Source organism: Terrapene carolina, unplaced genomic scaffold, assembly GCF_002925995.2.
Source record: "Terrapene carolina triunguis isolate 2854851 unplaced genomic scaffold, T_m_triunguis-2.0 Scaffold84, whole genome shotgun sequence".
In the NCBI taxonomy this organism is placed as follows: domain Eukaryota; kingdom Metazoa; phylum Chordata; order Testudines; family Emydidae; genus Terrapene; species Terrapene triunguis.
In genome coordinates, this window is record NW_020664435.1 from 30,361,137 (window position 1) to 30,386,857 (window position 25,721).

The window sequence follows — 25,721 nt, forward strand, 5'->3', positions numbered from 1 at the left end:
ATTTCAGTCCATTGGACTGAAGGTTAAAGTATTATTATTGGACATGTCATTTTTCCTGCAAGCTTCCTGCCAGCCACAGAAATACACTCATGGTGATGGTCCAAAAGATATCCTCCCTGGCCAGAAAACATTACCTAGTGCAGTCCATGAAAGAGTACATTTCTTCCACTCCTCCTCCCAAAAGAGGTCCTAGAATATAGAGGTTTGCCAATATTCTGATTTTTGTATGGTATCATCATTTGAAGTAAATATGGTTTTACAGTAGCACAATAAAATTCAATACAACTTGCAAATTTATACATTCCTTCAGGCACAAATATCTCTTTGGGCTCACGCAGCTTGATAATATCTATTACACAAGAAACAGATAAATCATATACATTATGTCTTTAGTCCAGACTTCCAAATGTGTCTGCATTCTGAATCCCATCTTGCAAAGAAATCCAGACCTGATAAGCATTTCAGCAAAAAGACCAGACTCACCCATTTTAAAAGAAAACCTCTCATTTTACTTTGCTCTGTAATCTGTAAATTTAACAAAGTAAGGAGAATGTCATCAATGATTTATGGCATACATTTGACAATAAAATGAATTTAAAGTGCCAAGTTTCAGTTTATTGCAAGTCACGGACCTGTTGCTGTAGTGTGACATAAATGTGATATCCACTATGTGGGTTTTCTTTGACACATCCTACATACCACTTAGCATCAGATGCTCCTGCAGGGCTATGCAAATAGCAACAACAATAAAGTATGGGAGCCATAAATAATACATTATAAACTCATTTCCAAGCTCTTTACATTTTGGTTTAATAATTATTTATTATGTAAAATTATTTAATAGCTATCACTCACAGTGTTTTGCACAAGCTGAAATCAACACTGGGGATGTGCAAAAGATGTGGAAAAATAGTCCCTGAGCCTGCAAGGAGATGCAAGCAGGCAGTATTCAGTGGAGCTTCATGGATCATATGAGGTCTCCCTGCATGCCAGGTCAGGATTTCCATTTGATTTTTACAATTACACAAATATTAGCTTCTGCTCATGCAAAATGATGTGGTTGGAATTCACCCCTGTGCTGAGGGAACAGCACAAATACTGTGCATCACTGAAGTCATACTATGCCCTCAAAATAGGGCTGAAGTACATCTTAAGTGGTACATAGCCTTTGCACTGGCTCTCTGAACAAAACTGAAATTCTCTCTGAATGTGTAAAATTGCAGGTGCAAATGTAAAGGCACATTATAACCACTTTGAAAATGTGGTCTTTGTTAAAGTCCTATAAGGCAGGACACAATCTGGTTTACTGTTTCTTACACTGGGTTCTACTTCCTATTCACCTAATGTCAACAAACATGCCACTTTTTTTAATGCAACATGGCCATGACAAGTAACAAACTGAGAAATGCTTTTCATTTTAAAAACGTACTTTAAAATCCATTTCACAATAAGTACTTCTTACTTTTCTCAAATTTCAATTTGCTGAACTAAGCAAAAAAGGTGGAGTTTTCCTTTAAGTAAAAATTTCAGACTCATTAAACTTGCTGGTATCTGAAAGCATTCAACATATTTGGCACCCTCTGCTCAGAGAAAATCCAGCACTTAAATAGAAAGGATGTTGCAGACCAAGACTGAAATGCACTGGCAGAGCTGCGTTGGGATGGGAAGTTTCCAGTGTGCTTGCTACTCAATACATGGCTATAGCTAAAAAGAATTGTTACCAGAGCAGCAATTCTGTATCCCTTCTATGTCCAATTTGATTCTGGGAAAAAAATGTTCAAAAGTATAATACTAATGTATTTATAAGACTTGATTAACAACAAAGAGCTTCACATGGAAAGAAGTACTGGGGAGTGGATAGGGGCTCAAAGCCATGGAACACTTATACACAATGGGAATAGGAAGAATGTTAGAGTAAATGTGTTTCCATTGGCAGCTCCAGTGATATCTTGAAATCTGGAAGATGTGGGGCCAGATGCTTCACTGCATTGCAGCCCTTAAATGGCAGAAGGAGGATCAACCTTGTGTAAATGTGATTTTTCAGACCCACAGAACTGTAGCAGGCAAAAAGAGGTGTGGCTGGAGAAATGTGACATGGTTGGTTGCCCCTCAGATGCCCAGCTGGGATGGCCATACCAAGAGAAGCACCATTATCAGGGGAGTGCAAAGGAGAGTTTTAGGTCATCATGATACAAACATATCCCTTGTGACTTTTCTCTGTGCTCTTCAGCCCTAGCTGAATATCTGGCCCTAATGATTACATTTGGTTCGTGTTAACAATTTGGCTGGCGAGATTTAAATGGGCAGCTGTTATCGGAAAACAAGGGGAAAAGATATTGTGTCAGTAATGTTATTGGAATTAAGTGTGCATGTGTGTGTGTGTGTGTGTGTGTGTATGCTTGAGTGGTGTGAAGAGAGGTGGAAGGAAAATAATATACCATTGCGGGAGTAGGGGGAAGGTGAATCCTTAAGTTAATTGTATCAACATCTTCAAATGTATCTTTCTCCTGTAGTGCTCATCCTCTTTTTCCCTTATCTCATCCAGTGTTTGTCCACATTCCACATGATACCTCATGTGTCTTGTCATCTCATCTTAGATTATAAACTCTTTGGGACAAGGACATTTATTTTTGTTCTCTTTAAAATGCTATGCATGTTTATGGACCAAAAGAAATAATAGGCAGCCAGGAGGAAACTTACTCCCTACAAAAAAGTTAAATAAAAAAATCATAGCAGATTTCCTAATCCTAATCACTTTGCTCCCAGGAGTGATGTATTTTTATTATGGTAGTGCCTACAGACCCCAGCTGAGATCAGCACCCCATTGTGTTAGGTGCTGTACATACTCATAATAAGTGACAGTCCCTGTGCCACAGAGTTTAGAGTCTAAATAGTCAAGACAGACAAAGGATTGGAGGGGCATCAGAGGCACAGGGAGGTGAAGTGATCTGCCTGAAGTCGCACAGTTGATCAGTTGCCGACCTAGGAATAGAAACTAGATCTCCTGAGTCTCCATCTAATGCTCTTTCCACTAGACCACACTGCCTGTCAATACTGAAAAAGAGCCAAATATAAAAAAGAGAGCTGAAATATAGAAAAAATCATCTGCAGTCATACCTGACTTAAGATGAAAAAAGAAAGTCAAAGTAAACACAGGATTACTTCCAGTTTAGTTCTTGTTTAGCAATAGGTTCACCTCAGTTATTATAGATAGACCCATAACCCACAATCTGAATACCCCCAAGTTACCAGGAAATTCAGAACCTCCAGCTCTGAATGACATAGTTGGCCCACATGAGAACACCTCTGACCTTCACTGAAGTTCCAATCCAGATACAAGCTTTGTGACTCAGACCCATCTTCATTAGCAATATTAACATGCAGTCAAAGAGGCAGTTACCAGCTTGATAACAACTGAAGTGGATTCCATCAAAGTCCACCTCAGCCAAGAGTCCAAATAATGTCCAAAGAAAGATAATAATAGTACCTGCACAATACAATCAACAGTATCTACCAATGACCTAGTTATAAAACAATTACACTGAAAAGGGAAAATAATTACAATCCATACACGTAGATTTCTAAAGTGTATTTGGGATAACAATAATAAATCAGTGCTCTTGAATAAAGGCTGTTAAAACCTTTTCCAGCTATTCTGCATTACTATATTATTATGATGATGTATTATGTGTGGACCAATGGGGTTATAGTGAAGATACCAAAGAAAGGAACTCACAGTTATTGTAATAACTGGTGTGGTATCACACTTTTATCTGTGCCAAGCAAAGTATTGTGTAAGATCATAGTCCAGCGTATATCAGAAGCAGTTGATAGCGTTCTCAGAAAAGAGCAAGCTGGTTTTCGGAAAGTGTGTGGATGCACAGACCAGATCTTCACTCTACGAAACATAATAGAACAGTGCTTAGAATGGCAATGGCAACTCTACATAAATTTCATAGACTTTGAGAAGGCTTTTGATAGCATTCACAGGACCAGCCTATGGTGCATTTTGTGGGCATATGGTATAATCAACGTCATCAAAAGCTTCTATTTCAACTTTACATGCAGTGTTGATCACAGTGAGCTCAGTTTTGAAGTCAGAACAGGAGTACATCAGGGGTGTGTCATGTCTGCAATCCTCTTCAATATTGCCATCGACTGGGTAATGCGGCATACAACAGAAGACATGTCAAGAGGCATTAAATGGACACTCTTCTCACCCCTTGAAGACCTGGACTTCGCAGATGATGTCGCTCTCCTATCACATACCCAACACCATATACAAGAAAAAACAACTGCTGGGAAATGAGAAAGTATGACATGTCCAAACTGTCTTCATTCCATACAACCTGCCTCAGAAAAATCCTCTGTATCTTTTGGCCCAGAACAATCTCAAACCAAGATCTATTGACACAGTGCAGCCAAGAGGATCTGAGCATCATCACTGCCAGGAGGCACTGGAGATGGATTGGCCATGTGCTTCGGATGGAAACTGATTCCATCACCAGAGTAGCAATAAGATGGACACATGAAGGCAAGTGAAAATGAGGCCGTCCGAAAACAACATGGCGAAGAGCTGTGGAAGCCGAGCTGAAAAACCTGGGGCACAGCTGGGGAACCACTGAAAGACTTGTCAGAAACAGGCAGGAGTGGAGGAGCTTCGTCACTGCCTTAAACACCAGAGGCATAATAGGAACATGATGATGATGATGACAACACTCTTATTTACAAAACCAGTACATAATTTCTCAATGATAACATGGACACATGGGGCTAGGTCCACAAAAGGGACTTTAAGCCCTACCACCTAGTGGAATTCCCAACCTTGAGTTAGCCCAGACTTCCTATACGATGTCTGGGGAGAGCTGAGTGCCTAAAAATGGAATTCACAGAAGCCAGCACACTGAGCAGAGAGACTCCTAAGCTAGCCAGTAGAAAATGCCAAGGCAAAGAGTGTGGCCTAAGCCCCACCTCTCAAAGGGAGCTAGGTGCCTAACTCTGGACTGGAGGGAAGCATCTATCTGCACTCAGGATTCTCAGCTGTGAATCTTGGATTGGAGTTAGGTGCCTAAACCAGGTCAGCCATTTCTCAAGAAAAACTGAGGAGACGGTGCTGCCCCTGACCCCATAAACAATAGCCTAGTGGTTAGGCACTCACCTGGTAGGTCGGAGACCTGGGTTGAAGTCCCTTCTCTGTCAGATTCAGAGCAGAGACTTGAACCCAGGCCTCTCACGAGTGCCCTAATCAATGGGGTGTAAAGTCATTCTCATTGGCCCAATGACTACATAAGTATTCCATACACAGTGTATGAATACCCTCCTATGACCAGGGCAGTTCAAGTCTTTGTTCTGAATCAGGTAAAGGAGGGATTTTAATCCAGATCTCCCACCTCCTGGATAAGTGTTGTTATCACTGGACTATTGAGTGTGAGAGGGAGCACTACTTCCTCTTCCTTGCTGTCTTCTGTGTGGGTTAGGTGTGCCAAGAGCATCTCTACTAGATCAGGCCCCACTGGGGGATGGCAGGGAAGTGCCTAGTTTGTGAATCCTGCCAGGGTTAAGGAAGTGTCAAGACTTACGTCTTGTCTACATGGAGCAGCAATGTGCACTATGGGGGTGTGATTTCTAAAGTGCATTAATGTGTTGCACACTAACTGGTCCATGTAGACCCTGCTGGCATGAACTAAAAGTCAAAGGACACTAGGGAGCTTTTAGTTCATGCCAGCAGGGTCTACATGGACCAGTTAGTGTGCAACACATTAATGCACTTTAGAAATCACACCCCCATAGTGCACTTTGCTGCTCCCTGTAGATAAGCCCTTAAGTGGCTTTGCATATGCCCAGCAGCAGAAACTGAGATGCCTAGGGGACTTTACCTATGGAAATGAAGGCACCTAGGGACTGTAGGCACCTACAGGGTTAGGTGGCAGCTAAGCAATGGTTTTGTGAATGCCTTTGGTGGCTAATGTTAGTCGTAGGTAACTCATGGGGCAGTTAGGTGCCTAAATCCCCCTTGTGAATCTAGCATATAGCAGATACAGTATTATCTAAATTATTGAAATTAAAGATTTTAGCTGAAATTCATCCTTCCTCTGAGAGCCAGTACAAAGCCAATGCACCACTTATGTCTCACCTAAACTATATTTTGAGGGTATAATTGAGATTTAAATTGTGCTCAAGCCTTAAGCTGGGTCCCTATACAGAGGCAAATTTCACCCATACAAAATTATGCCAATGTCTTTAGGTGCCAGCATAGACTATTGCATTGGTTTTGGAGTCCAGGGAACTCTAACTTTCCCACATTAGAAATACATTATAAACTGAATTAACACAAAGCTTATGTTAATGTGACCTCACAAGTATATTTAGTTTATGGAATGTACCTGCCAGAGGTCTTTCTAAATTTCAACATGCTCTTGGCATAGTTTCTAAAGATGGTGTGTGTAGTATATTATACTTAATGATTTATAAAATATACCTATATAAATTAAGTAATTTCTAGCAGCTGCTCATGTATTTGGTTCTGCTGAAAAGCTCGACTTTTTTTTTTTTTTGATGCCTGGTTAGATTTCTGTCTGGAATTCATTCACACCCACACACAGGCTTAGAGTGGGCTTGGAGTATTAGCCTTCTGCAGCATAGCTGGAAAATACCTACTGAGCCTGAATGAATCAGAATATATTTGTTTGAAAACTTTCCCCCGTTGTTGGATTTTCATTATCTTGTCTACCTTCCATTTCCTCCCCCTTAAGGAACAAGGGAAGACACCAATATTTTTAATTGTATTTTTGCCACCAATATTTTTAATTACCTAGTGCTTTTCCAATTAAAAATATATAGCTGTTTATGAAATGATAAATTATTCTAATTTAGATGGAAAAATTAATAAATCATGAATAGTCATAACAGGGAAATTCACCCTAGGGAACGCATTCATTTACTGTGTATCCTTTGAAGACATAAAGCAATTAATTTTCATATTTTTAATCATTTCCATTTCCAATTTCCTATTTACGGTATCAAAGATATTTGTCTTTAAACAAAGTATTTATCTATGAGAACCATTTTTCTCTTTCTGCTTAGACTCCCACTCCCACCACAAACCTCTGTTGGGATCCACTAGCAAATTCCTAGATATGAAATGAAGAATGAATGTTGTATTCAATTAAAACTGCAGAGGGAATTTAGGTAAGGAGAATGTAATTACCCATGTTAGTACTACATTAAGAAACTGATTGAAATAAATCTATCATTATATGAGGCAATCTGTGCATCATTCTAATGATATAGTTGACGTTAGATGACCACATAAGCCTTGCATTTTCCATTTCTAAAGAAGAGGGTAGCATCAAATTAATCCATGAAGTTTGAAATGGGAAAACTTAAAACAAAACACAAGCTTCTTGGGAAACTTGATGACTCCTAGGATTAGTAATGAAATGCAGAGACTTTCAAGACTAGGTTGCTGCTTCAAATCCAGATCAGGTTAGTAATAGATTTTACCCTGCATACCCAGGCTATACATTTCTTTTTCCATAGCATTTCTAAGCAATTCACCCTTTTCTTTCTGTCCAGGCAGCCATAGTACTTGTCCTGGTCCTCACCATCTTCCATGTTCCTTATTCTAACTTCTTCCTCTCAGCTTCTCTAATACCTATCTCATGTCCATTTGGTCCATACAAAATGATGCTCCTAAGATCTTCTTTGTACATCTCTCTGATCACATCACTCCTCTCTTTAAATCCTTCCGCTAGCTCTCCCTGTTTCATTGCATCAAGTTTAAGCTTCTTGCCCTTCACCACTCTGCCTGTCTGCACTTGCTTCTCTATATTTGCCTCTTATTGTGTAGCCTCCCTCCTTTTCTGTGCTCTACTAACAGTGCCAGTCTGTCTGTCCATTTGCTTCACATCCAAGCATCTCTGTGCCTTCTTCCATACTGCATTCCTTTATGCATGGAATGCACTCCCTGAATTGCCCCATCAGGTCACTACCCTCTCTTCATAACCCTGTGCACCTCTGCTGTGAAACTTAAAGAAATCATCCAATTAATGATGTCTAGGATGAATGGCTCCCATACTGGCAGTGTGGCTGAGACTGAAGTACTCTCACACCTAGGGCTCCCTCCAGGTCAGAGCTGAAACATATTTGCAGGCAGTATGAGGAAGCCTACATTACTGTTGCTTGTTCTATAACTATTCTTTTCACTACCAGAGTTTTCAGTCCAGCCACTTTTAGAGTATACATTTAATATTACAAAGGCATCAATCCCACTTTGATATAGTGCTTTTAATTCTTCACATGAAAGGCACTATGGGCCTAATCCAACTCCCATTGAAGTTAACATCAATTTTCCCATCGTTTTCAGTGGCAGCTGGATTTGGCCTCATATAAATTCCAATTGTTATAATTAACTTTAGACAATATCAAAAATAAATAGCTTGCGATGGTGTAAAAAACAGTAGAGCTGGTAACACAACCTTATCTTTCACTAACAAGCTATAGAAAGACAATATATACCAACATTTTCCTTTAGGTGTATTTTCTTGATAACAGGGGGAACTCACCAAAATCTTTCAGCTAAGATTTGACTTTTTAGATCTTCCATTTATGAAACAATGACAACAACACAAAACAACTGTGGCTCAGTTATCTATTCTGCCCAAGGGGGCAAGGTGCATTGTCAGGACCCCAGTATTGTTAATAAAAGTGAATGAAACTAGTTATCATGCAAGAGTTAATAAATAAATCATGAAACTCTGTTATGGACCTGATTCAGCAGCATCCCTTACTCTTGCTGAGTAGTACTTATTCATGCATGTCATCCCTTAGAATTCAAGGGGTGTACATGTGTAAGTGCTAGTCAATGTGAATAAGGGTTGCAGAATTGTGCTGTGTGTGAGCTAATGGCTAACTGGGATAGAAGTTTACTCAGAAAAACTTGGAAGAGGTATTTCCAGACAATGGTATGACAGATGTATTTCAGCAGATGTACAATATTCCATGAGAACAAAGTGAAAGATAAAATAGGATTAAAAAAGAAACCTTGAAAAATGCAATATAATGATATGGACCCACCAGCAAGGTCACATGTCCCTGATGAGAAACCCAGCCCTTAATCCCCAGCTACTATGAAAGCACTATGCCCAGACCCTGCATGAGGAACTATGACTAATATGTTGTCTACCTACCCCTCTCTAGCTGCTGGAAAGGAGAGAAGGCAATATTTCTGTCTTTCCATCCTCCCTAGAACCTCCTGGTTACTGGGGATAGAGAGAACCCTCTACTCTCCCTATCCAGCCTTCTAGTTATTATGCAGAGAAGTGATGCCTTGCTATTCTACACATTCTTCGGCCTCTGGTATTCAGTATTTTGTGGGTTCCTCTGCCATAAATACCTCCATTGCTTGCCACTGCATCATAGCTTTCCTAAGAGCAATAGCAGTGTGAAATAGACAGGACTCCTGCTGTGCCAATCCGTGCGGTTCTAAACTGTAGCATTGCAACTAATGAAAGTCTTCCCAAATTTAGCTCTGCTTCTGTTTGGTGAAGGTGTGAGCAGTGATGGCAACCCTAGATCTTCTCTTTGCAGTGGCATGAAGACAGCACTGTATTGGTTCACCTTTGAAAGGTGAATCTTCAAAACCACAAGGGCTAGAAACCATTTACTTTAAAAAGTGGAAACTTTCATCCTGAAGAAACTGATGTTTTAACTCTAGCTCACTGTTCCCCATGTATCTCCCTCTCATTAGGAAAAGTTTTCTATACCTGAATATAAAAGTTATCAAGAGGTCGATTTAAAAACAGCTATCAAAGTCCTTTAGCTCTGTCAGATGGAAGCTTCTATTTGCAGGGAGACAGAAGTGTATTAGCGTTCTCAGCCGGCTTGCCACTCCTCCTCTTTGTAGCAGGTTAACAAAATTTGTTTGCTTCCTTTCTTCATCCGCTGGTAGGAGGTCATACTACCTACTGTCTGCACTGGGATATTTGGAAGTTGGAGAAAATAAGATTTTAAAAAATGATTTGATCTTATTTCAAATCAAAACATTGATTTTCCATGTCCTGGAGTGGTTTATAGGAATATTCCCTAGTACCACTAACAGCGGCAGGTTATATCATTTTTGTAACTATTCATGCACTGTACATAATGGGGACATGGCACCTTCTTTTCATTCACTCCCACCCACCTACTGGCTTATGTAGCTGAGCCTTCAGGATTCGGCACTCCGTCCTATGAAATCATGACGCAGAACTGGGTGAATAATGGAAAAATGTTCATTGAATAATTTTATGGTGGGGAAAAAAATCACTGAATTTGCAACCATTAGCAGATCAGCTCCAAGAAGGATACCTCATCCGACCTCCACCAGGGCTGAATTACAACTGTCCAAGGTCTCTTCAGGTGGGGCTGAGACCTTCTTCCTTCCTAGCCCACTACTTTGTCCGCAGCCAGGCGCAGGGAGGCCTGAGCCCAGCAGGGAGTCCTGTGTGTGGTCTGGGGCTCCTGCCACCGCGGCTCTGATGAGAGTGGCAGGAGGGACCTCCACAAGTGACCCTCTGCTGGGGTGGTGGGATTTTTTGGCGACTCCCTCTCTCTCACACACACATAGTCGGAGCCCTCCGCTGGGGGGAGGAGGGGTGCCAGGCAGCTCCTCCCTTCTCACCCCCCATCCCACACACCCCGGGCTTTCTGTTTGCGGGAAGGGGGCCGCGGTTGGGACCCGGGCCCCTTTCCTTGGCCACCCCAATGGGACCCCGCTCCTGCTGCCTGCCCAGGGTGCTGGGGCCAGCGCGGAAACCCAGCCCCAGCTGCACACCCAGAGCCGGGGCTTGGATCGCACCCGGTCCCGGGGCTGATGCGGTTCCCCGCGCCCGCCCCTCTGCCGCCGAGCCCCCACCCGCCGCGTGACGCGGCTCGCTCCGCTCCTGCTCCATCCCGCCGCGCTGCACCGCCGCTCAGAGCGCGGCCTCTTTAAAGCCGGGGCTGAGCCGGTCCTGTCTTCTTCCCCGGCGGGGACCAGCTCGGAGCGGAGCCAGCAGGGGCTGCCCCTCCGCCGCCTACCATCCCCTCGGCCACCTCCCGCTCACACGCGCTGCCGAGCCCTGGTGGCCAGCAGGCGGGAGGCGGCGGGCAGGAGCCGGGGGCAGGGCGCTGCAGCAGCAGGGGGCGGTGGTAGGCAGAGGCGCCGGATCGAAGGGAGGGCGGCCGCTAGGTTCCCAGGCGCAGCCCCTCATGCGTGTCTCCGGGCATGCTGCCGCTGCCCCTGCTAGTCCCCGTCTATGCCTCGTCTGAGCCCCTTGGATCGGGTCTGCGCCTCCCGCAGGGCTCGCCGCGGGAACATGCCGAGCTGAGGAGCGGCTGGAGGCGGCGGCGGCAGCTGGGGCTCTCCCTGTGCCTGGGATCTAAGGGCCCGCGCCGGGCAATGACCCCCCGCTCCTCTGCCTCTGAGGACTGAAGGAGCTCGGGGGGCTCGGCACGCGCCCGCCGCGGAGGGGACGCGCGGCTCCAGCGCTTCAGAGGAATGAGACTGTAAGTCCCGGGAACTTTGTTTCTCTCCGATCGCGGTGCCTTGTGATATGGTCCTGCTGCGGGGAGAGGGTAGCGCCTGTGTACAGTACAGGGGGGCAGGGGCGCCTGAACAATGTATGTAGTGGCGATGCTGAGAGCCATTGTACGAAACTGTAAACCCCATGGAAACCACTTCAAGCCAGGGGGTGGGTGGGTGTGACCAGATAGAATTGTGGAAAATCGGAACAGGTAGGGGGTAATAGGCGCTAATATAAGAAAAGGCCCCAACTATCAGGACTGTCCCTATAAAATCGGGACATCTGGTCACCCTACCCTGCACCCCTAGTTCTGGCACCTATGCAGTGTGTGGGGGTCTTTCTAAATAAAACATCTAACCGAGAAACTATAGCTGCAGAGAGAGACCGTGTGTGTTCAGCCCAGAGAAAGACACCGGGCGGGCAGGCTGGCTGCTTGGCTTTAAACGCGATCCAGTGTCTCCATAGTCAGTTACAGGATAGCTGCAAGTGAGCAAGGTTTGGTCCGCCCCACACGCTCTGCTGCAGATTAGTTATCACAGGCTGGCAGGCAACAGCTCTTCAGCACAGAAAGGGGGATCCTCTGGTGAACACCCTCGCCCACGCCCCTCTGCCCGGCCCGGGGGCTTGCATAGAGGAACAGTCCCGCGCCTCCCCATGCACCCTGTAACTTTGGGGATGAATTTCTAAGCGTGCCGGGGATGGCTCGGCTGCGCTGATCCTCACCTAAGGAGTTGTCGTTTTGACAAGACCTTGAGACAGTCTGCATAATGTTAGGTGGTTAACATGAATGTCGTGCAAGCTAGTGACCATACAGAGTTGGACTGTAAAATCTGAACATTGCAGCGTGTTTGACAGTCTGCGGTTGGATTTAATGTTTCAAATAAGAAGCCATTTGAAATGCTGGCGAAGAGAATTAAGTGATTATCAGTGTAAAGCAGAGGTGGTGTTAGCTGGATGCAGAAGTGCTAATAACTTGGGGTAGGGAGAAGAGGAATCTTGAATTCCAGTTTTAATTTAGCCTTTACACTGACTGGCTGATCATTTCAAATGCAAGATAAATTATAGACAGTAGCAATTATCCATCTCTGAAACACGGGGCATTTAATTGACACCTGAGTCATTACTTAATTATTCAAATTCCTGTCTGAGGATATTTCCATGCTATTTTCCATCTGCCGAACTGATATCAGTATTTTCTATAGCACTTAAAAGCTACAAATATACACTGAGACATTCTGAGCCCTACAAAATATTATTTCTATATTGGCATCTTTGATGAGAAATTAATTTCTTGTGTGCCTATTACTTTACATGCCCGAATACAATCTGAGTACCTTTTGATCTGGTCTTTGAATTGTTACATTTCTTCCTTCCTGGTGGTGTTTCAGCAGACTTCTTGACAAGATTAGGTGGGTTTTTTTAAACCTTTTATTAATAGTGAGAATATTATAGCACTTACTATTTTCCTTTATTTCAGTTACATAATTGTAGTTTTAATTCAAAGGATGAATGCAAAAATAATTGAGGGGGGAGCACAGACAGATACATACTGAGACATATTATTTTAAATATCTTTATAATAAACTCCTTGTTGCCAATATTTTGGTAATCACTCCCAGCTATTAGCATATAGTGTATGGTATTGTCTCCAAAAATATCCATTTCCCCTGCGATTATATAGTAAGAGGAGCTGAATGAGATTCATTGAGGATGGGTTTGACAATTCAGTTTATCCAAATTAATTAATTTTTCTTCAGATATTGGATTAAATCATGCTTCTTGCTCTACTATTAAGACAGGTAATGTGTTGTAGAATCTTTTCATTTGCCCAACTGGAAGGATCTTGTATTGTTCTACTGTTGAGAGAGTATCCATGCTGAACAGCTTAAGATTTCTCTTTTACTAACAACCCACATTGTAGGTAATGGTTAGTGGAAGGAATACTTTAATTTACTATTCAGAATTCTAGACGTATTTGCCAAGAAGGTAAATTAAATGCATGAAAGCTAATGTTTCATTTGAATCTCTTCAGATATCTGACAACCTTTAGAAGTAGGTGACCTCCAGTAAGTTATCTTTGTGATATGTACAGTTACTGTCATGCTGGTTGATAGCAAATTATTCTAGATAAACCGAAACCTGACACTTCAGTTCCTTGACTTATTTTTTAAATAGTAGCTTCATGGAAAAAGCTCTGCTTAAGATATTTGGGTTTAAATCTTGGTCCCATTGAAATCAATGGTAAAACTCCCATTAACTCCAATAGAGGCAGGATTTCACCCTTGATTTTTATCATCATTTATTGCTGAGTGCCAACTAGCTTTGAGTTGAAATTGACACGACAAAGTCTAAATTAGATTAGTGACAGAATTTACAGCTCTCCATAGAATTGCTATTGCATACTGGGCTATGCTTAATAAATATAAAGAAGTATTCCATATTCAGTAAGTAGCATTATGTTTTTAAAAAGAATAGACTGCTCAGACTTTAAATCTCTTGTCATATAATGTAAATCAGAATTCTCTGTTGAAACTTTTGTCAGAGCTCATCATAAATAAGTTATAGCAATTTGGTTTTGCCCCATATTTTTAATAGAGTAAACTAACGAAAAAAGTTATGCAAAATACAATTCAGAAATTATTTATTAATATTAGACTATCTTTAGAACTGGTTGAAAATTTAGAGCTTTATTAGGCTCCAGTTCTACAGGGTGGCTTTAATGAGGGGGGCCCTAACACCTTCAAGAAAGGCTCAGAACCTGGCAGGTTTGAACTGTTAATGGTTAATTTATTTGCCAGATGATAATCAAAATTAGCTGATTAAACTCTTTGAAACTATGATTTGATGGATTCTGTTGTTGTTGGTTTTTTTAAGACATTTACTTATGATTAGAGCTGGTCAGTTTTGATAAGGTTGAGAATTCGATGAAAAAAGAGAGAAATAGTCTGCAAAATTTATTGTTGAAATTTCCTTCCAATTTTCTACAAGCACAAAACAAATAAAACCTTTCACTTAAGACCTAGTCTACTGTTCCCACTCTGCTAAATTTGTGTTACAGTCTCAATGTCTGTAATGTTCCATGTATCAGAAGCAAGATTGGTATATTGATGGATAGACCACCTTTATATAATAACTAGAACAAAAAATAAGAAAGACCCCATCAGCAATGCACAAAATTAGAGGAAGTGAAAGTTTGAGATGGTTTAGATTTTCCTGAATACTCACTGGATATGAAAGAAGATTCTGGGTTTCATTTTAAAAAATCATGTCTATGTATTAGATTTTCAAGAAAGTGAGGGGCCAAATCGTAGAATTTGTTTCAACCATGTATAATACAGACAGGTATCATGCACACTTCTCCTCAAGCTCTGTCAATGCACATCAGTTCTAGAGATTAAAAATGAACCCCCACAAACTTCTATGTACTTGTGACAAAATGGTTCAGTCCTGTTGCCATTGAAGTGAATTTTGAAACTCCCATTAACTTCAATATGTAGGATTGGTTCCCTGAGGATTGATCATTCAAAGTACTGAGCAATTTCAGCTCACAAGTATTTGTATTATGGTAGCACCAAGAGGCTGAGTTGGAGACCCCATTGCTAGACCCTGCACAAACACAGTAAGGATCCCTGTCCTGAAGAATTTATAATCGAAATAGTCAAGACAGACAAAGGATGACAGGGGAAATGACTTTCCTAAGGTGATCTAGCAGGTCAGTGGCAGAACCAGGACTAGAGCCCAGATATCTTGACTTAGACTAGTATCCTGGACCACATCGCATCCTGAGCACTCATTAAAGTTGATGGGAGTTGAGGCTGCTTGCACCCAAAACACCTTTGACAGCCTGAGCCCTACATGATCATTTAATGAATGTGTCCAGAGGGGAATAACTAATGTACTATGTTACCTAACTCTGATCTAGTTTTTAGTTAACTTCACTATTTACTAATAATAGCCTGCCAAAGAACAGCATATAATTACATATTATTTGTTCTGTGCTGTTTTTGGTCTTCACACCCACTTTTTGTTTTGTCATTGCTTTTAATTACTTTCACACCAAGGCATGGAGTGGGTTTGACTGCTAGAAGCATGTATTTCAGGAGTGTAACAAATGCCAGGAATATAATTTCTTGGCTCTAAATGTACCTTCTTTCTTACAGACATTGTAGCAAATAATTCCAAAAATTCAGAAGTACTAGAAATAAATCTTCCTAAAATTTAATTTTTTTTCTGGTGCAGAATAAGTAGTGGTGAAAAATTATAGGGTCCAGTTGTGCCATTTATTTCAATATGGAGTGCTGACTAAAATTCAGTATCACACTATGGTCCATGGTTCTACTAGGTTCTAGATATTTTTCTTTGTACTATAGATGAAAATCATGCATGTATAAAGGTCCATGCAAGGCTTCTTATGGTAAGGTTCAACTGATGATAGAGAGCATGGTTGGAGCAACTATATAGGGGACCCTCTGCTCCCTTCCATACTATATCAGGGATCTCCACACTGTCCCCACATAGGCTGATGGTAAAGGTTAGTCCACAGAGTGGGGGTGGAGATATTTGGGTTAGTCTACAGACTTGGGGTGGGACAGGATCTATGGTTCTGTGGATCCAGTGTAGCTAACACTGCATGCAAATGGCCCAGAGGGGAAATGGCCATTATCTCAGACAATAGACACATATCGTCGTCAGCAGTAGCTGCAGCAGCGTCGATAAAAAAATGATTGATTTGATATCCACCCCGCAACTACAATTTGGAAACCTAGTCAAGAGGACAGGAGCCAAATCCACTACAGATACTGAAAAGCTTTAATTTGGGCACATTGCAACTGGGCCTCCTTTTAACCAACACAGTACCCAGAAGTGTCTCAGAGGTCTTCCTGGAGATGTTCTCATAATGTATATGCCTACTGTACTGATTGGCCTGGCCCCTGGACCAGTGAACTATTCAGCTGGGACCAGTATTATGAGGATAAGCACAAGTGGCTGACAGAACCTTATGGTTGTGGATTACTAGTATGTAAAGGCAGTCATCATGGAACTTCTGGAAACAAATGATTCTGTGCTGAGAGGTATGCCTTGGGACACTAGCACTCAAGGACTTTTGTTGGAGGTGGCTAAAATCAGAAATCCACTTGGTGTTGCACATGGCAGAACTGGTTGTCTTGGAATGGTTGCTGCAGATTTTTCCCTCATTGGGAAGAGAATGGGCATACAGACACTGGATAGAGTCATTGGCCAAAGAAACCCCCTTTGCAGAAGGTTATGTGTTTTTGGGTCGCTGGTACAGAGAGAGTGTACAGGACCAGTGCACCTCAGTGCACTCTGGAGAAGAATTGGTGGGAAAACTTTGAGAGAGACATTTCTCCATTTTCCCCAAACAGACTGCAGCAGAATGATACCAGCCATTTCCCTTCTGAAGATAGAAAACTAATCATGGACGTGGCAGAGTTCAATCGCCATGGTCTAGTTCAGGGAGCCACAACACACTAGAGAGAACCATATGCTTCCATTGTGAGACAAAGGGACAAATGTACAGGGCTTGTCCTGACATGAGTGTAATTACAGCACCTCCTGGTGGACATCAAATGAGACCCAAGAGCATGTTTCCTCTTTCCCTCCTAAGTTTACAGTTCCACTGTGGGTTAATGTGACCAAGGGATCTGCGGGACTCTGGCTATAGTCAAATCCTGGTGCAAGGTGACTTGGTTCAGTGACTTGTGCTGTGACTCACCACTTGGCAACAGAGGAACATACAAATATCCTGACAGGAAGAACAGCCAAAAGTTTGTGTATCCAGTCAAAGGGTGAAACTGGGATCATTTCACATAGTTGATAGGAGGTCACTGGATACAAAGGAGCAGAGGTTAAGCACCATGAGAGCTATGCTGCCATAGGCTTGTTCTCTAGCCACTGCCCCCAAAACTCCCACTCACAGGGGGTTCATATCACAGACAGGGTCAATAGGTAAGTTACTGCTGACAGTGAGCATTAACTTGCTCACTAAAGTTCTACAGTTCTGAGAGGTAGGCATTGCTGCAGAGAGAAGCTATTCCTCCTCCCTAGCTGCACATCCCAGACCTCATGGAACCTTCATGGAGAGGCTTCCATAGGGCCAAAGGAAGGGGGACTGATGCTGCAATAGTGGTACTCTTACTTTTGCACTCTTACCCCCACACTCCATTAAACAATACTGTTCATACCAAGTGAGGCTTGCCCTTCCAACCTCTGCACTTCAGCTGCTAGTGCACTAATACCATAGACCACTGTTCTACCTGCAATCCTGTCTTCATCAATGAAGGCGATAGATGCACAGGCACATCACCCATTTTAGAAATGGGGCAAAAATTTGTTGTTGGAACCTAGGACTATCATCTGAATTTGGATTATTAATCAAGTAATGCAATTATACTTAATAGAAGATACAGCAGAGATTTGGCAAGGCTGGCTATTTGCACCATACCTTGGATAATTAATCACTAATAGTCACTCTGGAAACATACATTTTGTTCTGTGTGACACAGTCCAACAAATGTTTTCCAGATTAGTCATGTACAACAGCATAAACAAGCAGCATGTCATTCCTGAGCTATGGCATTAATTAAGTCTTGGTTACTATTGCCAAGAGTTGGGTGAATAATACATTGGACAAAATTTGCAATATATTTTGAATACATTAATTAATATTTTGTTTTATTGTTCACCACCTCTAGCTTTATCTGTATCTATATGAAAAATATGTGTTTTACTCTTAGCTTTGACATGCTAAATATGCCGTGCTATGCCACTGTTAGCTTGGTGCAAAACACAGGTTAGGAAGCAGGCGTTTGAAATGCTTTTCAGTTCCTGAATGAACTAGGGAATACTGAACTGCTTCTCCAAGATTAGCAGAGCAGATTGTTATTCCTTTGTTCAGTTTAGAAAATGGACACTTCTATGGGTGATGCCAAGTGAATTTACAGACATCGGTCTCAATTTACTCAAGATGAGATGTATGTCATGTCTTTAGAGTTATCAGAAGACTATAGGCACAAATCCCTTTAAAATACACCTGTACCCCGATATAACGCGACCCGATATAACAGGAATTCGGATATAACACAGTAAAGCAGCGCTCCGGGGGGGCGGGGCTGCGCGCTCCGGCGGATCAAAGCAAGTTCAATATAACGCAGTTTCACCTATAATGCAGTAAGATTTTTTGGCTCCTGAGGACAGTGTTATATCGGGGTACAGGTGTAGTGAGATGCATTATGTGGAATTACAGTAGGATTATTATACAGGGGTCAGTAGCAGCTCCAGAGTTAAGATTGTACTGAAGTGTACGCAGTACTGCATTAGCATTTAACTTAAAAGGGGAACTACACAAAAATGAGGAGGCTAGTTAAGCAGAAATTAAAAGGAAGACACAAGTGAAATGCATGCAAGCTACATGGAAACTTTTTAAAAAACACCATGATGGAGGCTCAAACTATATGTATACCACAAATAATAAAAAAAAAATAGCCCACCAGGGCTAAACAGAAGAATAAAAGAGGTAGTTAGAGATAAAGACATCTTTTAAAAATTGGAAGTCAAATCCCACTGAGGAAAATAGAAAGAAGCATATAAACTCTGGCAAGTCAAGTGTAAAAGTATAATTAGGCAGGGCAAAAAAATCAAAACAAACAAACTTGAAGAGCAACTAGCAAAAGACAAACTAACAGCAATTTCTTTTAAAGTATACCAGAAGCAGGAAGCCTGCCAAACTATCAGTAGGCTACTGGATGAGCAAGGTGCTAAAGGAGCACTCATGGAAGACTAGGTCATTGCAGAAAAACTAAATGAATTCTTTGCATTGGTCTTCACTGCAGAGGATGTGAAGGAGATTCCCACATCTGAGCCATTTTTTAGGTGACAAATCTGAGGAACTGTCCCAGATTGAGGGATCAATAGAGGAGGTTTTGGAACAAACTGATAATTAAATAGTAATAAGTCACTAGATTCCAGATGGTATTCACGCAAGAGTTCTGAAGGAACTCAAATATGAAATTGCAGATTTACTAATTGTGGTATATAACCTATCACTTAAATCAGCCTCTGTACCAGATGACTGGAGGATAGCTAACGTAATGCCAATTTTAAAAAAAGGCTCCAGAGGCAATCCTGGTAATTATGGGCCAGTAAGCCTAACTTTATGACAGGCAAATTGGTGAAACTATAGTAAAGAACAGAATTATTAGACTCACAGATGAACACACAATATGTTGGGGAAGAGTCAACATGGCTTTTGTAAAGGGAAATCATGCCTCACCAAATCTATTAGAATTCTTTGAAGGCATCAACAAGCATGTGGACAACGGTGGTCCAGTGGATATAGTGTACTTGGACTTTCAGAAAGCTTTTGACAAGGTCCCTCACCAAAGGCTCTTAAGCAAAGTAGGAAATCATGGGATGAGAGGGAAGGTCCTCTCATCGATCAGCAATTATTTAAAAGAGAGGAAACAAAGGGTAGGAATAAATGGTCAATTTTCAGAATGCTAGGAGATAAATAGTAGGGTTCTCAAGGATCTCTTCTGGAAATGGTGTGGTTCAACATATTCATAAATGATCTGGAAAAAGGATAAACGGTGAGGTGGCAAAATCCACAAATGATACAAAATTACTCAGGTTAGTTAAGTCCAAAGCTGTCTGTGAAGTGTTACAAAGGGATCTCATAAAACTGAGTGACTGGCAACAAACAAAATGGCAGATGAAATTAAATGTTGATAAATACAAAGTAATGCACATTGGAAAACATAATCCCAACTATACATCCAAAATGAAGGGGTCTAAATTAGCTGTTACCACTCAAGAAAGAGATCTTGGATCATTGTGGATAGCTCTTTCAAAGTATCTCCTCAATGTGCAGCAGCAGAAGTCAAAAAATTTAACAGAATGTTGGGAATCATTAGGAAAAGGATAGTAATGTCAGACAGAAAATATCACAATGCCACTATTTAAATCCATATTACTCCCACACTTAAATACTGCATGTAGTTCTAGTCACCCTATCCCAAAAAGATATTAGAATTGGAAAAAGTATGGAGAAGGGCAACAGAAATGATTAGGGGTACGGAACAGCTTCCCTAGGAGGAGAGATTAAAAAGATTGGGCTGTGCAGCTTAGAAAAGAGACTACTGATGTGGTGGTGGGGAATATGATAGAGGTCTATAGAATCATGAATGGTGTGTCGAAAGCGAATAAGGAAGTGTTATTTACCCTTCACATAACACAAGAACCAGGGGTCACCCAATGAAATGAATAGGCAATAGGTTTAAAACAAACATAAGGCAGTGCTTCTTCAAACAATGCACATTCAATCTGTGGAACTCATTGCCAGGGGATGTTGTGAAGACCAAAAGTATAACTGCATTCAAAAAGGAATAAGATAAGTTCATGTAGGATAGGTCCATCAATGGTTGTTAGCCAAGATGGTCAAGGATGCAATCCCATGCTCTGGGTGTCCCATAAACTATGATTGCCAGAAGATGGATCACTCAATTGCTCAGTTCTGTTCATTCCCTGTGAAACACTTGGCACTGCCCACTGTTGGAAGACAGGATACTGGGCTGGATGGACCATTAGTCTGACCCCACAAGACCACTCTTATGTTTTTATGTGCTATTAAGACTAAAATCCTTCTATTTCACATTTAATTTCCAGATTTGGCACAACTCCTCTTCAAAGGATAATTTAATTTTCTATGTACATCTTTTTGAAGTGAAATATTTACTTACGTGTGCAGTGTCCACAGAATAATAATTACTGTCACCAGTGGGACTAATTAACATCCTTATTGGAAGACTCGGAAGAAAGACTAAATGAGCACAAAGAGTGAATTAGCCTCTTCTTCCTAAAGGGTATGTCTCCTGAACAAGCTGAAGATGCATTAGATGGGTAGTATGGGTAGCTTGAATTGCTACAGCCTATGCTGTAATTGTGCTATAGATAAACAAATGGCTTCATTTTCAACTGCTATCAATCTGGTTTCTTTTAATGAACACTAAATTAATTAGAAATGTGAACAAATATAATTGAAAAAGAGATTTTATTGCTGTTTGTATCCAGATCTTCCCTGCTGGACACTTTGTCAGGTACTTGTCTAAAGCTTCCTTCAAGGCTCTTAGAGATCTATCCATTTTTGTTGCTTAAGCCTGATAGCATTATTGCTGTATATCAGTTTCCACCAGATAGTAGCCTTCTTTGGAAGGATATGCCTTATTCCTTGCAGAAACTGAATGAATGACATTGCATAAAGCAACAGTACTTTAGGTGTCACATTTTATTCATTGGAGCACAAGGAACAACAACAAGCACTTGATGCTCTTTGGTTGGTTGTGACAGTGCTTCTCCAAGTTACACTTAATGCTTGAGGCAAATAGCTAGTGAGAATATCTCAACCTCTCTTGATATTATTAAACAAGCTGTGTGCAATCTCTTGTACCATAAATATTCTAGGGCTCTCAGTTCACCTGCATGTGGCAGGTGACACCTGCCAATTCACTATTTCACCTGATTATCCAGAGAAACTTTCTAAGCACCCACAATTTTAGCACTGGGAGAAGTAGCTGGGACAGGCCACCTCATTATGCAAATCTTTTTACAAGAACTCCTGGTGCTCTCTATGTTTTCATCAGCTAGACCAGCTCCCACTGAGGCCATGCCTTCTTTCAACCACCCAATCTCTGCTCCTAAGAAGGGCACAAGCTCCAGGTGAGGGAAATGTGCTATTCTCAAAGTAGTGCTGTGGGGTTTGAGGGGACAAATTGTGGGAGAAGGGTAAGGATGAGTGTGTTTGCTGATGAGGGAATGGAAGGAAGGGAGAGAGAGGCAAAGTGGGATGGAAGCAATTCAGACAGGGAAAAGAGAAGAAAAAGAAAACGGATGGTAAAAACAGGGTGGGAGAACAGGAAAAATGTAGAAAAATGATTTTATAGAACCGGTCAGATGAAGTGATAATTTACTTTAATTGCAACAAGGGCATATATATTCTGTTGACGTTTATCTTCTCTGTGAAGACACATTACTAAGCACACAGTTAATTAACAGAGAAGAAAATATGCACGTAAATATCCCAGCAAAGGAAATTTGCTTTTGAACTTCCAGAATTTCAATAGGAATATGTATGTAGATGGCCTGTTATTTATATAGGGTTAGTCATTTTCTTATACAGATAAGAGTATAATAAAGTTTTCACATCTTATATTTGCAGTATTTCCTTTCATGGACAGTATTTCAAATAAATGCAAACAATAAAGAGCACTATGGGGCTCATCCAAAGGCCAGTGAAGTTCATTGAAATACTCCCTCTGACACTGATCGGCTTTGGAGCAGGTCTTTTGTATGTGCATTCCTCTGGGGAAACTAAAACTAAGCCCAGACTATGCTGTAAATAGCTCTTTGGACAGGTGAATTAAGGCCTGATTCTCCTAGCACCTGTCTAAGTGTACAGTTATGGGGGAAGCATAGATAAACCCATTCATTGGAGCCATCCATACCAAGAGGAATCCACTCTTAGGATAGGAAATTTGTACATTACAGGCCTCAATTTTGTTTCATTGAAGTCAGTGGCAGAATTCCCATTAATATTAATGGCAGCACAATCAAATCAGCAACATATTGTTTTGTGTGCCATTTGTTCAGACCTGAGAAAATTATAGTATATTCAGAGCTCATCACTGGAAATACCTATAGATGGCTTCTCATATAAATATATCAGGTCCTCTCCTTCAGCTGTCACCACTGTCAAGACATTCTCGGAAAGACATGACACTCTGGAAAAATGCCTAAAACCTGCCTACTCTGTATCATGATCAGTGGAACTGGAGTTAGAGGGCCCATGTTCCCTGGGGGGACTGTTATTGAGGCACTTTAGAAAAACAGGGTGTGCCAAGGAGTTATGCTTGAAGCAACTCAGCCACATGGACAGAGCACTGCACAGGGTGTCATAAAGTTCCACTTGTTCGACTTAACCTGCATTCACCTTCACTCACTGCAAATGAAACATGGTGGGACCATCTGAGCTGTGAGTTCTCTGCAGTGCAACAGCTGGCAGCGTGAGTCATGGAACTGAGTCTGAAGCCCCCTGGAGTTTGCAGACACAAACCTAGCCCAGTGATGGACATGGTGCAAGGAGGAGTTTGAGGCATTCACAGACCTGGCCTTGCAGGAGGACAACAGCAGGAAAGTAAAACTGTTATTTTACCTTATGAGGAACAAGGAAAAGAGCTTTGCAGCACTACCTCAAGCCTCACAGCAGTCCTAGGAGATTGGGGAACTATTGCTCCCCAAAGCAGAACAAAACTGTGGAGGAACATGGAATTTTGTCACTAGAGGCCGATCTGAAGGGGAGGAGATAGAACCCTGTGTTACTGCCTTATGGACGTTGGCTGCTACAGGCAATTTTGGGGACTTGACAGACTCCCTAATTAGGGACAGGACGGTTTCCAGCACTTGGGATCACCACCTGCTGGAGCAACTGCTCTGGAAATGTGAACTCACATTAGACAAATGCTTAGACAATGGATTATGCAGCAGAAACCTCAAAAGAAATAATGAAAGCCCCAGGAAGCATAACACCCCCAGAAGCACATGCAGTTAGACAGTACCAAAGGAGTGCAGCTGGCCAGGGTTCTATACCCATAGTGAGATGCATTTACTATGTGAGACAGCATGAGCAGGTAAAGAAGAAGTAACCTGCACTGGAACTGCATTGCAAGGAATGTGGGAAGTTGAACAATTTTAACAGTGTGTGCAAGAGCAGAGGAAGGTCCCAGAAAGATTCAGTCAGAATTATAGGGGTGGAAGGGGCACATTAGATAACGGTGATAACAAAATGATTCTCTCCTTGAGTCTGAGAGCACATCAGGTTCAGGCTGGACAGAAAAGCAACAAAGGACAATACCAACCTCCATGCAACAATGTTAACAGGGAAACACCCTGTGCGATTTGAGCTGGACAGCAGGGCCTCCTGCAATGTGATTCCTCAGGGTAAATTGGACTCGAACATAACCATTAAAAAGAGCAGGTTCATTCTAATAATGTACAGCACATAGGAAAATGGGACTTCATAGTAAGTAAGCCAGAAAATAAGACGGTGCCAACTGAAGTTTGTGGTGGTGGATGGTAAGCATCACAAGCTCCTCTTGGGGACCATAGCCATACAAGCCATGGGTCTTATCAGCATCAGAATATTATAGTGCAAGAAGCAAAAGAGGGAGTCCCATGGACAATGAAGAAAAATTTAAAACCTATAGGAATGTTTTCAAAGATGAGGGGTGCCTCAGAGGAAAGCAGCGGCTGGAAGTAGACCCCATAGTGGAACCTGTGTGCTTACCATGAAGGAAAATTCCATTGGCTCCAAGACAGGAGCTCAAAAGTCTGCAGAGCAGGGGTATCATAGCACATGTAGAGACCAGTACAGCCTGGGTAAACAGCATGATGGTGGTAAAGAGGTCTTCAGGCAAATTACACATCTGCATAGAGCCAAAGCCACTGCACTGGGTATTGAAAGGATGACATTAACCACAGTTGATTACATCTTGCCAGAAGCTGCCACAGGCAGAATATTTAGCGTCTGTGATGTAAGGAATGGGTTTTGGCACATAAGCCTGGATAAAAAGAGTCCAGCATGCTGACAACCTTTCCAACATCATTTGATTACTACAGATGGCTGCTAATGCTTACCGGCATAAGCTCAAAGGACTGCCTGGGGTGAAAATAATTGCAGATGATATCCTTCTTTTAGGTGAAGGGGAACAATGACACAGAAGCTGAACAAGACTATGACAGAAAACTACAAGCTTTTCTATACAGATGCAAGGACAAGAACATAAAACTCAGCCCAGAAAAAGTGTGACTCAGACAGCATTAGGTGGCATACACTGGACATCTGCTCACAGCAGAGGGACTGGAAGCAGATCCCAACAAGATCAAGGAAGTCAGACTTGCAAGCTTCAGTGGATGTCAAAGGGGTGCAGCACTTCATAGGAATGATAAATTATCAGCAGGGCCGGCTCTAGGCACCAGCCAAACAAGCTGGTGCTTGGGGCGGCACATTTTTAGGGGCGGCATGGCCGACGCCAGAATGCCGCCCCTAAAAATGTGCCGCGGCCGCCCTAGCTCACCTCCGCTGCTGCTGCCTGGGAGGGAGGGGGAGAT

General features: G+C 42.0%; 1 protein-coding gene across 1 annotated transcript in view; it reads left to right on the forward strand.

Moving 5' to 3' along the window:
- Nucleotides 1-11,204: 11,204 nt before the first annotated feature.
- The window catches only part of CALCR (calcitonin receptor), a 241,238-nt gene continuing 226,721 nt past the window's right edge, over nucleotides 11,205-25,721 (forward strand). The window contains exon 1 of the mRNA XM_024212905.3: nucleotides 11,205-11,526. Coding sequence (XP_024068673.1) covers nucleotides 11,519-11,526 — 8 coding nt within the window. The 5' untranslated portion in view covers nucleotides 11,205-11,518. The remainder of the gene's footprint in view (nucleotides 11,527-25,721) is intronic.